The 17,747-nt window shown below is 36.6% G+C and overlaps 3 protein-coding genes across 6 annotated transcripts in view; 2 read left to right on the forward strand and 1 right to left on the reverse strand.

The window, feature by feature from the left end:
* LOC129754895 (5'-nucleotidase domain-containing protein 1-like) overlaps positions 1 to 15,648 on the forward strand; it is a 42,929-nt gene extending 27,281 nt beyond the window's left edge. The window contains exons 2-3 of one of the 4 annotated variants that reach the window (XM_055751157.1): positions 1,818 to 3,602; positions 14,406 to 15,648. In XM_055751157.1, the coding sequence (XP_055607132.1) occupies positions 2,055 to 3,593 (1,539 nt within the window). In that variant the 5' untranslated portion in view covers positions 1,818 to 2,054 and the 3' untranslated portion in view covers positions 3,594 to 3,602; positions 14,406 to 15,648. The remainder of the gene's footprint in view (positions 1 to 1,817; positions 3,603 to 14,405) is intronic. The other 3 variants (XM_055751156.1, XM_055751158.1, XM_055751155.1) reach the window with 3 other exon arrangements.
* The window catches only part of LOC129754896 (U7 snRNA-associated Sm-like protein LSm10), a 45,593-nt gene extending 29,403 nt beyond the window's left edge, over positions 1 to 16,190 (forward strand). Inside the window, exon 3 of the mRNA XM_055751159.1 lies at positions 16,005 to 16,190. Coding sequence (XP_055607134.1) covers positions 16,005 to 16,139 — 135 coding nt within the window. The 3' untranslated portion in view covers positions 16,140 to 16,190. The remainder of the gene's footprint in view (positions 1 to 16,004) is intronic.
* Positions 16,191 to 16,628: 438 nt separating this feature from the next.
* On the reverse strand, positions 16,629 to 17,333 carry LOC129753227 (uncharacterized). Its single transcript, XM_055749025.1, has one exon. It carries the CDS (start codon positions 17,331 to 17,333, stop codon positions 16,629 to 16,631), a length of 705 nt encoding a protein of 234 aa, XP_055605000.1.
* Positions 17,334 to 17,747: the final 414 nt, after the last annotated feature.

Genomic DNA, 17,747 nt, shown 5'->3' on the forward strand with positions numbered 1-17,747 from the left:
TGATTCAAATAAATATGCAAAACGCTTTAATTTTTGCTTTAAAAATTTCTCACATGCGATTTAGTTAATACAGCATTAAAAATTCGTTAAAAATCTATTATTTCACAAAATTAATACTTTGACTTTGATAAATTTGATAAGATTGACTTTGATAAGTTTTTTTTCGCAGGAGTCGAAATGACTTACGGTCTTGGGGGGAAAACCTTTGTTTTAAATTTGTTTGAAATTTTTCAAAGTTTTATCAGACAAGTATAGAATTTTCTTAAATAATTGATACATATTTTCAAAAGTTGCAAAACACCAAAATTAATCGAAATAAGCTCTTAAATTCTTTGCACCTGAATTAAATGTGAATTTTGTGGCCTTGTGTAATTTATCAAAATTCTTCAAATGTCTAGTTGAGTATTTGGAAGAACAATAAACGCAAATTGAAGTCGATGTTGAAATTGGTTGGTCTCTTGAAGAATATTAGAATTTAATTTGTTATGATATACATATAAGTGTTTTATTATTATCGAAGTGATTAGTGATAATGTAATGGATGAACTTGTTTAGATAAATTTCCTAATTAAAATCAATTGCCGCAGCCCGTGGCGTAGACGAGAGCCTTCAAGTCTTCTAAGCCAGTGGGTATGAGATCGAATCCCGGTCACGGCATACATGGTACACTTTCTGTGGGTTGGTGGTTTTAACATTTGTAAGATGCTAGCCATCGTATCCTCGAAAGATGTACGCTTAGAGTTAAGAAAAAGGAATCTCTTCGAGGAAACATCAAGTTTCATTGAGAGCCTGTATGTGTTTGTGTTAGTTTTTAAATTTCAAAGTCGAGATATGGTTTAATATTAAATTGTAAATCGAAATTGACATTTAAAAACCTAATTAATATCGTGTACTGTCGCAGAATGCAATGTCTTAGGCCTAGAGTGATAAAATAAGGTTGCGAGGATTTTTTCCACTCCCATCCGGGCCTAGCAATTCCGGGCATTTTTTCAAAAAAACCTGGCAAAATCCTGGCATGGATTTCAATTTTTCAAATCCAAAAACTGGGCAAAATTTAGGTGTTATTATATATAAAAGCAAAGAAAAAATGCAAAAAAATTAAATTAATATTTTATTATTGTAATTGCAGACTTCCAAAAAAATTTTGGAACACTTAAATGTTTAATAAGTTAATAAGCGAAATTATTTGAAACAACCGTTGAAAATGTCCATACCGTTAATCGATTTTGCTGAAACTTTCTCAAAAACTTTTATTTTTTTTTGGATTCTTTTTGAAAATTGTGAAAAAATCCGGGCAATTTTCGGACTTTTTTCACGATATCCGGGCAAACCCGGATAAAACCGTGCAATCTGGAGAGCTTATGATAAAATATGAAAAACCGCCGGAGCCGAGAAAATTTTACGACATGTTTGTTAACACGTATTTATGAACACTTTTTGAGATGAAGCAATTTCCCGTTACTATGGTAAATTCATTTCTTGAACAGAAAAATTTTACTTGAAAAAAATCTCCATGGGGGAGGGGGTGGGGTAGGGGGGGTTTGATATGACAACAAGCTATTTTAAATTGATTGACAAACAAAACTAAATAAGTTGATTTACAGCCAAACTTATCCATCTCGTTTGAAGGAGAAAATTAAAATGAAACTCAGTTTAGGGTTTTATAACTTTATTTGCATGCATATATTCGAGATTGGAATCAGTAACTACAAATTTTTCAATTTATTTTAAATTAAAAATTAAAATCCCTTCATCGAACAACAATAATACAAACCAACAATGCTTAAAGACTTAAATCAGCGTATGCTCATTTTCAGCAGCCCCTGTTTCACAACACAGTTAAAAGCAGGCATTATTTGTTTCTAGAAGCAGCAGCAGCACGCTTTTCCACCTCGTGGTTTCATCCGCTGGTATTGGTGGTGGTTGTCGCCGCTCGAGAACAACAACTGTGTCCATCTATTTTTTTTTTCTACCGCGAGCGGCGAGCGAACTCGCAAAAGGGAAAAAATACCAACAAACAAACCTCGGTGGTCGGAGCCAACGAGTGAGCAAGCATGCGACCGGTACCCTCAGTGCTGATACGACTTGGCAGCGGTGCGTTTCCTTTCAGTAGTTCGGCTGCGGTGCTGGTGCGATCGATTCCGGGAACTTCCCAGAGTTGCTGCTGTCGTCGCGAGCTAAGTGTTTTTGCGGTCGGTGCTGAAAGATATTGGCGGAAACAGACTCGGACACAACAGAACGCTACTAGTCGGCGTAGTTTATCGCGTTATTCGGCAAACAGGATCATGACCGGGGTAGATACGTTCTGCATTGCGGATTACGATTGCGTTGGGTTCGATTTGGATAACACTTTGCTGCGCTACCAGGTCGGCAATGTGATCGAGCTCGAGTATGATATCATGTCCAGATTTTTGGTTGAGCAACGAGGATACTCGGGCAAGTACCTGTTGCAACCACCTGATTTGGACTTTCTGCAGAAGGGACTGGTCATTGATTTTCAGCGTGGCAATATACTGAAGCTTTCGGCCGATGGAACGATTCATCAAGCTACCCACGGAACGAAGAAGATGGCCGAGGCTGAGATAATTGCATATTACGGCGACGAAAAGAAGTGGGAAGTTACCAATGAGTATTGCCAGAATATGCTGGTCGCATGGAATGGGCCTTTGTCCGAGAAAATTCGGACCGTGCTCGACTATTTTGATATTTGCTCGACGATGATATTCGGCAGGATTATCGATACGTTGGATGAAGAAGCACACGAGCGAATAGGACACTATAATGTTTGGCCGGATATTCTGGACTCGTTAGTATTCATGTATTCCCGCGAGCATTTTGGTCAGAATATCGGAGGGTATTTTGAGGCATTGAAACAGAACCCCGATAAATACCTGCAGAAAACATCCCCGAAACTAATTTCGTGGTTACGAGAGTTGAAGAAATCGAAAACGACATTCTTAGTGACAGGATCGCACATCGATTTCGCTAATTTTTCTGCCTCCTACGCGTTAGGCCCAGATTGGCCAGAGCTGTTCGATGTGATTGTTGGCTTCGCTAAGAAACCAGGTTTCTTCACGGGTGCCAAGCCCTTCGTAATGCTAGATGGTTCCACCGAAATGGAACCAGTGACTCCGGCCCAGCTGGAACGACATCACGTGTATTCTCAGGGCAACTGGCGCGATTTGACCATACTTTTGCAGCGGTTATCGCACAAGGAAAACCCTCGTTATCTCTATGTGGGCGATAATCTCATACAGGACGTTTACACGCCCTCGAAATACACCAAAGCGGACACCATCGCCATTGTGGAAGAAATGGCAGCCGAAGGCATGAAGGATCATCCCCACTCACATCCGGATGCTCGCTATCTGCAGTCGCAATTCTGGGGGTCCTACTTCCTTGCCGGTCCAAACCGTCAATACGAGGAATCATCACTTTGGGCACACGTCATCAAACGATACGCACGAATCTGCGTACCCAGCATGGACGAAGTTGCCCAATATCCGGTAGATCACAGCTTCAACAGCTTCACGGAAGGTGTCGCCTGTGCCGATGGGTACTATCCAGCCGAACCGATGAAACTAGTCATCTAAAATGAATAGGTAAGAATACAATTTTCTTTTTTTTTTTTTGAATGTTTAATCGAGTTGAAGGAAAATCCTTATCTACAAACAATTTCTGGTTAGCTTCCGTGACATTTATTTGACCTTTAATTTGCTGAAACCAGTGACTCAGATTCTTATGTGGGAAGCCAAGCGATTGTTGATTTTTTTTCGCTGTCGCGACCAAAATATTTTGTTTTACACACCGTACGATATCATCGAACACAAGAAAACGAAAAGAAACCCTTGTTAATTCAGCATACTTTCGATTGCCGAATCCCGAGGTTTCCGCTTTTAAATGTTTACACACATTCGAAAACGAAAGTATACTTTTCTGTGTCATTTTTTAATTACAATTTATATTGAAAGAAATCCTCATTGAAGAAATCCTCAAAAATGTGAACATTTAAACTACGTTTCCATTCAAATCTAAATGGTACTGCTGTTTACGCTTTACGGAACGACGATTTAATTGATTAGCTTCCGGTCCTTAACAGGTACCTGACGATAAAACAATGTTAAAGCTTTAAATTATAAACCTTGACATCGCTCTTTCAACGGAGAACCATCATCTCATGTAGATTGTACGATAACACTGAGTGGAGAAACGTTATCACGAAAGCATCTTTCCTCCTTATTTTAAACCACATCATCGTGTCGTGTCGCTTTGTTCGGCCAACAAAAAGTCTAAACAACAAAACCAGAGCGCACAGAGCGCTACTTTCCTGAAGCGGTAGCCGTTTCGTCTTTTTTTAATTGCCGTCATCAACTAGACGCGATTGTTGTTAACGACTAGGCACTCACGCGGTCGAAATTCCGCTTGGACTGGGCATCATCAGCATTCGTTTCTACGCTGGTTTGTTGTTATAGTTTTAGGAGGCGAGCTTAACTGATTGAGAATCAGTTGAACAGCCAGCTGTTCAGAAATTAGCTGTCCTAATCTATTCAAATAATAACAAGAAAAAAATCAGAAATATTTTAAAGTTTCTGAAACTTTATCGTTGATTTTTTATGTGGCATTTAAAAAATAAAACTGAACTCAATTTTCTTATCTTTAGTAATTTTTCAATTTCCGCTAAATTTAAATTCGAGGCATACCCTGAATTCGAGCTTATTCATGTATTTTGCTCGAAGAACTATTTATCATCCAAGCTGTCCCAACTTACCCAAAATTCGTTTGGGTTTTTTTTGTGCAAATGTCACGTTGGCAGGATGGCGGGAAAACGGGAATCGGAAATGGGACCGAAAAACCGGGAAAAACGGGAATTTCAAATCAAAACCGCCAAAATTCTTTATGGATCATTTTTTCTGTGAATAATCCTAATAAGTTCTAAATTTCATTAATATTATCATTTTTTTTAAAGCGATATAAAATCGGGATCTAAATGCCATGTTGAAATGTGGGGCATTTCTTGAAAAATCTAAATTTTTATAGATCTGCGTATACCTTGCAGTGCTCTGAAGGGTTCGAGTTCCAAATATATTGAGATTTTTTTTGGGAATTTACTTTTTTTGACATTTAAATGTCAAAATAATGCATAAATGCATTTATAAATTTACAAATTTTTGACAAGCGTCAAAAGCGCGAAGAATTTATCTCTCGTATGTTAAAAAAAAAAATTTTTTTTCACAGTCAAATTCAATTTTCAATCGTCGAGAGTCGGGAATTGAAAAGATGATGCGGGGAAAATGCGATAAAACAAAAAAAACCACCATGTTACATGGTTCATTTATAAAATTCACAAAAAGTAGAGCGAGATACCAAAAGTTTGTGTGATTCTAATATACATTTTTTGCTTTTACTGGTAATCGCATTTTATATTGATTAAATAACGTTAAAAAATACAAATTGTTTAAATGTACGAACTACGAATCACATTAAGAAATTATCACAATAAAAAAGTGAATTCGAAAAGAAAATTCAAGCCTCAGAATAATTTTAAACTTTATTCAGTATTCAAGACGAAAATCAAAGCAAAACATATGAGGAACAAAATTAAGCGGATTCTGTTCTTGAAATGGCAGAGAAAATAAACAAATTAGAATAACAATCAGGATCAATCAGTTAAAATTTGAATCATTAATCCAAACTTAAAGTTGTTAAGTTTTGAATGACAGATTTGTAACTCACCTGAAATTCTTCGTTGATAATTTTATTGCAAATTTCAGAATTCAGAAACCAGAGCTCAATAGTCAAATTCTGTGTGCGATAAAGTAGTTTTAATTGGAACATAATCGTTTTAATTAAATATAAAAATTGTTGACGAAATTATCAGAATCAATCAAAATAATCAGAGTTTTTCAGCAGATGTAGAATGAGATATGAAGAATCGATTGTTATATGTACTTAACTCAAACTTGACAATTTTGGCACCTCATCCCTCTGATTCTAAGTGACTCAATTATTTTTTTAATTCTTTGCATTCAAACCTGCTTAAACTATTTTCTATAGAAATCCCAAAAAAAACATCACCATTATCTGAATAACCTCACATTTAACATTTAAACAAAAGTTTTATTTTGGTTAAAAAAAAAACCCTGATAATAATATTCATGTATTAAACTGGGAAGATCGTCAAACCTCGATCGAAAAAACCGGGAAAAACGGGAATTTGAGAATGGAAACTCGCTGGCCACCCTGCAACCGTTGGTAACCGACATGCTTTCTAATGAACTGTAAGAGAACGTTCCAGTTCCATGGTACCGATTTGGAACTTTAATGCACCTTGGCTGGCGGACTTCTTCATTAAGAGTCGCCTAGTTTTTCAAATTCATCACCAAAAAAAAAGAAAGGTTTCAACAGAACATTGCATATCAAAAAAACTAGTTTGTTGTCTATAAATTGAGCATAGCTCAGTGATAACGAATCAAACTCTCATTCGAAGGGTTCAAATCTTTTCATCGACAGACCTCAGGGTAAGCAAAGGATATTTGTTTATAGCCATTGGACACTAATATTGCAAAAAAAAAACAATATCTATATCAGACCGCTGCAAGCTTTGTATGAAAATTTCAAATTCTTAAATTTTAACACTTCCCATAACATTTTTCGGTGGTTTCTGCTGCCAGAAATAACAATAAAAATTTTAGAAGCGATCCATCCTATCCTGAACTAGCGCAACGAGTTTCAAATTTGTATGGAAATTTGTGTGGGAAAACAAAATTTGTCATTAAAAAATCGCAAAAAATGTATTGAAAGTTCCTAAAAAATTAATTTTTTATGAAAAATATTCCTTGATTCTTGCAGTACAGCTGCATTTTAACAAAGCACAAACCTATCTTGTACCCCAGATAAGATATTCGATTTAATACATATTTTTTTCATTTTTTTCAATTTTTGCGTTTTTGACTGCTTATTTGGAAGCTGTGTAACCGTAGGATGTGAATAAAAAATCTCAAAAAACTGCTTTGCATAGCCAAGGAATTGATTGATTTATATAACCTTTATTTTGAAAAATTCATAACTTTTGCCATGAAATGCTTAGCTGCTTGTCATGCTAGCAAAAAATTAGGCTAAAAAATAGCCAAAACCAAAAATCAAAGACCAACTTCATTCCCAGCTTATTCTGGATGATTTCATTTACACAAATTCTACTTTCATACAAAATTGAAACGCGTTTCGCTAACTCGGGAATCAACCAGATCATCTAGGGTGAGGGCACCCTTAATTTAAATTAACAAGGGATCAACTCTCCTTTAGTAAAGGATTAGATAATCTCCTTTAACCCTCATCCGCATTAAATTTCATTACCCTAATCAGCACTAGGAGTGTCAATTTGACACTCCAAGCTAAAATCGTCATAACTCTTTTTATATCTTACCGATTACAATGAAACTTATATCACTAGAAACCTTGTAATGTCAGTAAATTATGTTTAGAACATTATATATAGCTAAAGCTTATAGTTTTCTCGTTATTCAGCATGAAAGAAAAAAAATCCGAAAAAAAACATGCCTCAGGAAAAGTGCTGTAGTTCAAATATAACACGCCCAAAAAATATTTGTTTTATGCATATGAAAGCTGAAGTTAATGTCTACATCATGAAGCCAAGAAATATTTTTTTTAAATTTTTTTTTATGAAATGGTCACAAAAAAATAAAACAAGTGGTCTGAAAACCTACTTTTCATTAGATTGCTAGTAAAAACTGTTTGAGCAATGGTAGAGCTTTTGAAAAAATATCATTACAAATTTTATTCTAATTCTGACATTTTGTTGTCTTTAGATTTTTGATGCAACAAAAATTGAATTAACGGGAATATTTCAAAGTTGAAATTTCATTTGTTTTTGTGGTCCACCGTCAGGTTGTACCCGGATTTTCAGTGCTTTTACTTTGTTTGGACCAATAAAAAGTATATTCATTGGAAAGCAAATTTAATCTACATTCTAATGAGGTGCAACAATTTACGCTGTGAGATTTCACAAAAATATGAAAATTATAAACGTAAAATCATTCCTGAATTTCTAGAACCACAAGCAGTACGTTCAGCAAAACGTGTTTGTTTGCTCTCCGAGTAGGACGGTGGCCGGTGATTTGGGCAGAGAGCAAAGCCGAGAGCCGAAATAACGATGCGTGTCGTGACTAGCAAACGAGAACTACTGTCAATAGAAAATTTCCAACCAAGAAACGCACGACACGCATCATTATTTCGTCTCTAGGCTTGGCTCTCTGCCCAAATCACCACCCACCGTCCTACTCGGAGAGCAAACAAACACGTTTTGCTGAACGTGCTGCTTGTGGTTCTAGAAATTCAGGAATGATTTTACGTTTATAATTTTCATATTTTTGTGAAATCTCACAGCGTAAATTGTTGCACCTCATTAGAATGTAGATTAAATTTGCTTTCCAATGAATATACTTTTTATTGGTCCAAACAAAGTAAAAGCACTGAAAATCCGGGTACTACCTGACGGTGAACCACAAAAACAAATGAAATTTCAACTTTGACAAATACCCGTTAATTCAATTTTTGTTCCATCAAACATCTAAAGACAACAAAATGTCAGAATTAGAATAAAAATTGTAATGATATTTTTTTCAAAAGCTCTACCACCGCTCAAACAGTTTTTACTAGCAATCTAGTGAAAAGTAGGTTTTTCAGATCACTTTTTTGAACTTTTTGTGACCATTTCATTGAAATTTTTTTTTAAAAACTATTTCTTGGCTTCGTGATGTAGACATTAACTTACCGATAAATCAAATATTTTTCTATCGAAAACTTCGATAAAATCAAGAATACCAAAGGTGAAATAACTCCCATCTTCCACAATTTGATTTTTGAACTTTTTTTTTACCACTACATTTGAAGGCTCTATTGGTATTCAGCATCTCTGAGCCGGGTATCTTTTACCATTTTGATTTTAATTTTATTAATTTTTTTTAAGTATTATAGGTATAACATTCTTTCGGAAGTTCTAAGAAACTATCACGACTATACATTTAAAACTATCACAACTTAACATTAGATTTTATCAAAAACTCGTTGTTCCATGACATGCTAATTATATCATTCATTCCAAGGACGTCTCTCAGAGGAATGTTGGTGTGCTTCCCGCAACGGTTCAATTTCCTGGTCAACATACTTCGATTTTCCTCAAACATTGGGCAACTCCATACGATGTGATCGATGTGCTCATAGTCTTCTCCACATTCACATAAGTTGTAGTCGACGATATTGATTCTGAAAAGATGTGAACTCAAATTCGTATGGTTAGAAATGATACGTGACATATTTTTAATAAACATTCGGCTACAATTAGCTATTTTTGAAAACCAGGGTTTATCTTTTACGGTCGGGATTATACTAAAACAGAATCTCCCTAATGGACTTTCATCCCATTATTGTTGCTGCCATGAACTCAAAGCTAGAGAGTTTACCAAAGAATAGTAGTCGACCAGATCTAAATGTCTATAAAATTCATCTCCATCGTATGTCCCTCGTTTTGAGAAGGAACCCACAAGAACGAAACTTTGGAACCGTTCGTAGATATAACCTATAACACAGAGAACAGACATACAAGTTAGCCCACGAAACTTGTGTAAAATTCCCAACGATAGTTTTGAACAATTTTTTTTAGTTTTTTGGCTGGGCCTTTTTGAAAACTGGCCACCTGAAAATTTGATTTGTAACTTTTGAACGGCGCAATAGATGGCACTATTTCAAGTCAATATCTAACGTATTTTTTGAATGTCAGCATTTGAAATTTTACACACTTTTTGAAAGATTTTTTGTTCGAGCTTGTACGTCTGTTCGCTGTGCCTATAATGCTTCCTTAATTTTAAAAATGATTTTACTTGTTTTACTGCCAAGTCTTAATTTGTTTATAGCATTTAAGGAGCTCAGGCTATCTGTAACAATTAAGTATCTATCTACGGGTAAAGATTTGATATGCTCACAAACATACCATATGGCTGTCAACTCTGCTGCATAAATCGAACTAGGACTTCTCATCTTGAAGGAGACCGAATGGTTTAGATTATAAACCCCAAGGCCCGAAAGGTCTATTTTAAAAAACCCATCTGTAAAAAATGATTTTCTACAGGATATTCTAATATTTTTTCTTCGCAAATCAGTTTGATATGCATTCTAGGATGACTTTCGTTAAGGTTAGAAAAAAAATTCTTGAATTGAGGAGTCAACATCAATGGTTACATCTCATCTGGATTCATATCAAAATAATTCGCTCTATGTTCAGGAGACGACGGAATCGACAAGCACTGTCGATAGGATTTCAAATAGGATGATGGTTCATGTCAAATAGTGTATCCAATTTATCCATTATATTCCAAGATCTTATGTGATTATTTATCAAATAGCGGCAATTCAACTACATGAAGCGAATATTCAGTGGTAACACCCCTGCTAAAACTTCCACTGACATCGTATGAGTTGATGTTAGTAAACCTAAACAAAGCCGAAGACTTTTATATTGAATTCTTTCCAATTTTAAAAAAAAATGGGTTTTGGCTGTTTAATGAAAAATAAAACAACCATACTCAAGTACTGATAAAATGGTAGTTTTGTAGAGTTTTATCATATCGTTAGGGTGTGAACCCCACCAAGTTCCACAAATAGTGCGAAGAAAATTCATTCGCCTTTGACATTTACGGAGAAGATAATCAATGTGTTACTTCCATGTACATTTAGAATCGAACCAAACGCCTAAATAATTGAACCGGTGGACTGTTTAATCTTTATTTGGTTTAATTCAAGTGAAATCGAGGAGGAGATCTTTTTCTGGAAAATACCACGCTTTCGGTTTTTGAAGATGAAAATTCAAACCCCAATTTCGAAGCCCAATCAGAAAAGTTGTTTAACGCTAATTATAGAGCTCTATCGATTACTAATGTTTCTTTACCAGTTGTATAAAGACAACTATCGTCAGCATATTGCACCAAATAACACCCATTTGGAATACTTCTATCAATATCATGTATAAAAGTGGACTTAGTACAGATCCCTGCGTCAAGCCATAAAAGCTATCCCGAGTCGATTTGTTTTAATTTTTATGGAAAAAATGCATTCTTTTGAAGGATAACAACGAATATAAAAATGATGTGAACTGACAAAGTATCACAAAATTGTTAAGTTTTTTTTACATAAAATGTCAATCAAAACCGCATCATACGCACCTCTAATATCAAGAAACAACTATTGTTTTGATTCAAAAGCCATTTGTATATCAGTTGCAAGCGAAACTTGACAGTCCCTTGTACTGCGGGCTTGCCGAAACCCGTATTGTGATGGTGATAAAAAATGTTTACTTTCGAAAATGCATTCCAAACGAAATTGAATCATTTTTTCTAAAGTTTTTCTGCAACAAGAAATCAGACCTATGGGTCGATAAGGGTCAGATTGGTTAGGATTTTTGCCAGGTTTAATGATTGCTACAATTTTTATGTTTTTCCAAGATTCTGGAATACTGTTCTGAAAATCCAATTGAAAGATTTGACAAGAAGCAGCTTTGCTGATGTAGGTAAATTTTTCATCATGGACAACTGTATTTCATCTAATCCCGGTGAGGAATTATTGCATGCTTCCAATGCATGTTCTAGCTCTAAAATTGTAAAATCATTGATCACACTTCTAAAAGCATCAGAGCCTTGGTCGAATATAGGGTTTTCAACTGGCACCAACAAAGGACAAATTTTATTGGAGAAATGAATCAAAGCAATCGAAAGATTCCTTTTAATTCAACCACGGTAAATGAAAAGTTCATATACCAGTATTTCGATAGCAACTTATTACCTTCTTCAGTGAACGTTTTCGATTGATTTCGATTCGATTGAACGAACCACCACACATTTTTTTGAAAATCTCGAGACATATTCAGTCGAAAGGCCCGAATTTTGTATGGGATTGAATTTTAATACAAGTGATGTTTCTTTGATTATTTGGGACCCTTCCCTCCTTCCAGTAAGGAGATAGGTAGGGAAAAGTCGTCCTCACATAAAGCACAGTTGCTAAAATTTACTGTACCTCTTGATGGTGGCTCATGTGAATTCGTCCTTCTGTAGGTGGAAATGAGGTTTTTCTGCACAGAAACCCAAAACATTGCAGTATAAATTGAATCAATTGATAGACTGCAATTTTAAAATTACTTTACTGAAAGTTTAATCAAACTACATGTTTCGGATTATTGTGCACCATCATCTCTGGTCATTGACCTTGGATATAGCGCCTTTACTGGAGCGAAGATTTGCCTGTTCGGCAGAATACTTCGACAATTCCATTGTAGAAAGGAGAGCATTTTTCTTTGATTGTGATTTTTGATCTTGCAATCTTTAGGATATTTGAACTTTTTTTTCAGAAATTTACATGAAATACTTCAAACATTATTTATTCCCCTCTTCGGTTTTGTTTTTTTTTTGGAAATTTCGAAGGAGTGGGGGGGGGGGGGGGGGGGGTGACAAAAGAAGAAATTCACATCTGTTCCAGCCTTATTGAAAATATTTCATAAAAAGCTGTTATAGGATGATCCGAAGCCGTATTGCTTCGGATGTGGTGGGATCTCATGATTTAGCGGATTTTTCCTGTGTTTTTCGGAAGCCATCTACGAGAGCATTAAGTTACTATGGTGTTTTTCTGTACTGCCACGTAAAATTTGGGAATTGAAGAAAGATTACATCTTACACTGGTTGAATAACGTGCCATATTTGTGTGCGGATGGCGAAGACGTTTTAATCAGAATACTGTAGTGTCGCTTTTTATTAAGGAAAACAATTCCTTTGTTCGTTAATAAGGGTTGAGGAAAATGGTTTGGGTTTTTGGGAAATGGTTTTTCGTTTTCTAGCATATGATTGCCAAAACACACTGTGGCTTGCTGTGATTACTTATAATGAAGATGACGAGAAATTGAAACCCGGATGAGAAGGATAAAAAGTGTGAGAAGTCACTGCTGGCTGACGATGGATTTTGGTGAGATTGTTTTATATTGAAACTTTTCAATCCTATCTGCCAAGTAGTATTTCCTTTTTTGTACCCTTCTAGATCCCTTCTGAAACAGCTTTATGGGTCGTATGAGGTCTCTGCACCTAAGGAGTTTGTTTTGCTGTTATAGAACTTCCCTACCATCATTACATTGGCTTGTCGCGGTGTGCAATATGGAAGAAAGTGGTCTAAAATGACCTTAGCATAATGCTCGTACCCAAATAACTACGTATGCAAAATTTGGTTCCGTTTGTTCGAATAGTTCTTGAGTTGTACAATAAATTGTGTGTGAGGACGACTTTCCCCTACCTATCTCCCCACTGGAAGGAGAGAAGGGTCCCAAATAATCAAAGAAATATCACTTGTATTAAAATACAATCCCATTCCAAATTCGGGCCTTTCGACCGAACATTTCTCGAGATTTTCAAAAAAAATGGTGGTGTTTCCATCCCCTCTTTCTATCTCTTCACTGAAAGCAGGGAACGGTCTCAAACAGTCTTAGAATCTTTTCCCGTATCCAAAATTCCTCTCATGCCAAAGTTACTTCCATTTGCCCGATTATTTCTCCAATTATTCCAAAAAATATAAGGGAGCCCACCCTCCTTTATGTTCTCCCAAAAGAATCTGGGAAGGGCCTCAAAATCTTGGGAACATTTCATGCACTCAAATACCCTCGCATGCCAAATTTGATTCCTTTCGTTTGATTAGCTAACGAGTTTTGCAAAAATTGTATTGGTGCTCTTCAGTCCTCTTCTCATTCTCCCAATGGAAGTAAGGAGGGATCTCAAAAAATCCAAATATAACCTTTCCCCATATCAAAATATCCTGCAATGAAAAATTGGGTTCAATTTGCTCGACGGTTAAGAGGTTTCCGAGTCTGTAGGGAACAGACAGACAAAAAAATTTGATGAAAGATTGAATTAAATCCCTTAATCAGCAAGTAGACCTTGTTTCTCAACTGCTTAAACTTACCGCTATTTTGCAGACTTCGTTTTTCGGACTCGATAGGCTAGATGCTTGTAGCGACTTGTTCTTTTTGAATTTCAGAAGAAAAAAGGTTCAATGAGTTCCTTCGTCTTATGGTTATATTTTTTTATAATGAGTTTTGGGTCTCCAATCTGAAAATATTCATTCAGCGCCGAATTATTGTAATGAATGTAATCACAAATCCAAAAGCCGCACTCCTATTTACTGACTGCAAAATTTAGCGATCAAAATTTTAATGGTGAGAAATTTTAGGAATTGCGATTCGACAAAATTTCACCTCTACCTACTTATATTAATTGGACGCAAGATATCTCAGAGCTTATAGATAACGATTATCCTTCAACTCGTCACGATACATATTGTTTTTAAATGTAATTTCCTTTTAGCGCATGCATCTAATTATCGCCATATAAATCGAGACGAAAGTTGACAAGCAAAAATGGAAAATAAACACAAACACAAAAGTCTACAAACCATCCGTTTGACACGGATTGCCACACACCTCGCGGAGGACAGAACGGTTGAATGGCCCCTCCGACATCGCACGCCACCATATTGGGAGGGGCACCAAAATGAGCAAATTTAAAACACAAAACAACCCTCAAACGAAAGCACCCCACCGCGTTCATCAACAAGCGAAATGTGGACAGCGAATAATCTAATAAATCTGCATCCCCGCTAATAGATTGAAATGGATTGAAGACGACGCCTAGGACTGTCAGCGAAATTGCCATCGACGTCGGGATGAATCCGATTTTATAAGGGTGCTGCTGCTGTTGCATCGGAACAAACTGATGGATGATAGTTACTGAAGCAACTGTTTATCGAGGTCACCCAGCCAAAGTATTGCAAACATTGACCACAATCCAACAGCCCTTCTAGTTTTGATGGACGAGCGCAATGTTAAATATTTGAACCATGTGTAGGTGCTCCCAACTTCGTTGGCGATTTGCTCTTGGACAACAACAACAGGTGTCATTTCCCCGGCCCACAGCATCTCAATACATATTTGCGACAATAATTCAATTAAACTATCATTTGAGGGAGGAGTTAGCTCCACTAAGTACATGTACTCGTGTAACTGACCGGAATTTAAGGAAGCAGTTTTGATCGGCGCTATCGTATCTAGAGATTAATTTAGGCTTCTCATAAACGTACTACAACGTATTTTACGATACAATACATGTTTCAATTGCATAACTATTAGCTCTTAAAGAGCCAACAGAGTCTATGTGTGTAGCTGTAAATGTTCTAATCAATAATGTAATCAAATCAAAGACAGTTTTGCAACAACAACACGGAGAGCATCCGTTCTACATATAGTTTTAGAGAGAGAAAAAAACATCCTTCTACTGCAAACAATCTCGAACAATCGTTATTCACGTTATGCATCCATTGTGTCAATACCTTTAGATTCTAGCTTAAGCACAATAATGCTAAAGTCAATATGTCATGTTTCCGTTACTAGACTTGTCAAATTACAGTGTTCTTATTGCAGCCTATACATCTAGCCATTTACATATCACAGTTGAGTTGTTTATATCTTTGATTTAATCTGTGTTACCATCTCCTGAGCGAGTGAGTTCAATAAAAAAAAATGCATTGAAGCTTCTAGCTAACTGTTCTAAAGTGTGTTTTATTCTGTACCCGATCAACCAGGTATTACTTAAGTTAATATTATCGACCGTTCGTCCTTTTACCTTATGGCGTATTGCTTAGTTTGAGCCAAGTTAGTCTAAATAAATATTACTGATTCTTTAAAACATATTACTGTGTTATATAAACTGTTAGGAAGTTTAACAGTTTCTAAATTTTCAATTTGTCAGACAAATCGAACATCAATTCATGTTTAAAATAATCTGTATAGCCAATTGGTTAAAAGAACAATTCTGAATATCAGCAATTAAAACTATACGGCCAAAATAGTGTCAACATTGATAGCATTCGTTTTAATAAATAAACGTATAATTTCTTCACTCATGTAGATTGAAATCGTGCCGGCACTGGAGGAACACATCAAGCGGCAAACCGTGAGGCAACCAAAAGCTCGCCGGACCTTCAAACTAAAACGAGCCCAGGAGAACCAACAGAGAACACTGGCCGAGAATAATATGATCTAAGGTTAAGTAAAGTTTAAGTTTTAAGTTCTTCAATTAACGTTCCTAAAGTTTTATAGGTTGTGCTTTAGTTATGCCGAAATTCCGTGAGTTTTGACTTCAATTGCTTGGTTCTTTAAAATATTTTTAAAATGGTGTCTCATAATCATGATGAAATCTTTGCATGGCATCCGGGTTGCGGAAACGCAATATGTTTGTCATAAGTTTGAAAAGTTTATTATTAAAAGAAACCGTCCGGACGAGGCAGACCCGCAATTCCAAGAATGAAATCAAGAAGGGAAAATTGTGAACAAAACGTGGAGTTTGGAAATGGAGCACATAAAACCACCGAATCGGGATCCAGTTGACACTATGGGAATTACGATAAGGAAACGCGTCTTATAGGTTTAAATAGTAATTAGAAACTAAATTTATTTTCGTTAATCTTAAAGTCTATGATAGCCTCGATCTTCTTTTAGTATATCTGGATTATTTCGACTACAACATTCCTCCCTAATTCAAGATCCCGATCAAAATCTTCTGGTCCGAGATTTTGGTTGTAAGTGGTTTGGTGAATCCGTCGGCTGCCTGATGTTTCGTGTTGATGTATTGTACATCAATCGTCCACGGGTTATATGCACCATTTTTGGCCAGGCACAGTGCAGATTGATTATCGCAGTAAACCTTCAGCTCCGTTGCTCCACAAATCATCCACAGCAGGTTCCGCCACCACAATGCTTCCTGAACAGTTTTCGCCAAAGCCATCAGTTCCGCTTCACACGATGAAAGGGCGAACGTTGGTTGTTTCTTCACACTCCAGGAAATTGCGCCACTTTGCAACACAAAAACGTAACCGGTAGTGGATCGCCTGGTATCCAAATCTCCTCCCCGATCTGCATCGGTGTAGCCAACGATGTCAGCATTGCCATCTCTCCGGTAACAAAGTCGACTTTCTGTTATACCCTTGAGATAACGGAAAATCCGCTTCACCGCCGTCCAGTGCTTTTTGCCAGGATTGTGGCAAAATTGGCTTACCACGTTCACTGCATAAGAAATATCGGGTCTTGTTGCTCGAGAAAGGTAAAGAACACAACCTACTGCTTCCTTATACGGTGTATTTTTCATTTCGTCTTGCTCCTCGGACGTGCTTGATACCATCGACTTGTCCAATTTCTCGCTTGCCTCTAACGGTGTACTAGCTGGATGACAATCCATCATTTTGACCGATTGAGAACATCTTTAATGTAGGTTTCTTGATCCAGGGTAATTTCTTCTGCCTAGAGATCGCGATTGATCTGAATTCCGAGACAGAATTTAGCGATACCCAAATCCTTCATCCGGAATCGATATCACAGGAACCTCTTCAAGTGCTGTTTCGCCCGGTCATTGTTGGTAAAGATTAGAAAATCGTCAACGTATATCGTGACGAAAAGCATCGTTTCTTCCGTGGAAGAAACGTTTCTTCCTGGTAATAGAGACACGTATCCATCTTCGATTGAGTCAATCCAAATTCTTGTCACGCCTGGTCCAGCTGGTTGTTCCAGACCCTACTGGATTGTTTGAGACCATACATCGCTTTGCGGGGTCTGCAAACTTTCCTTCGATTTCCTTTCAGGTTGCTCCATGAACAGC

The sequence above is a fragment of the Uranotaenia lowii genome, chromosome 3 (assembly GCF_029784155.1).
Source record: "Uranotaenia lowii strain MFRU-FL chromosome 3, ASM2978415v1, whole genome shotgun sequence".
Taxonomy (NCBI): domain Eukaryota; kingdom Metazoa; phylum Arthropoda; class Insecta; order Diptera; family Culicidae; genus Uranotaenia; species Uranotaenia lowii.

Bases quoted from the DNA above. Each gene is read 5' to 3' on its own strand.
- LOC129753227 (XM_055749025.1), bottom strand. From the start codon at position 17,333: ATGATGGATTGTCATCCAGCTAGTACACCGTTAGAGGCAAGCGAGAAA.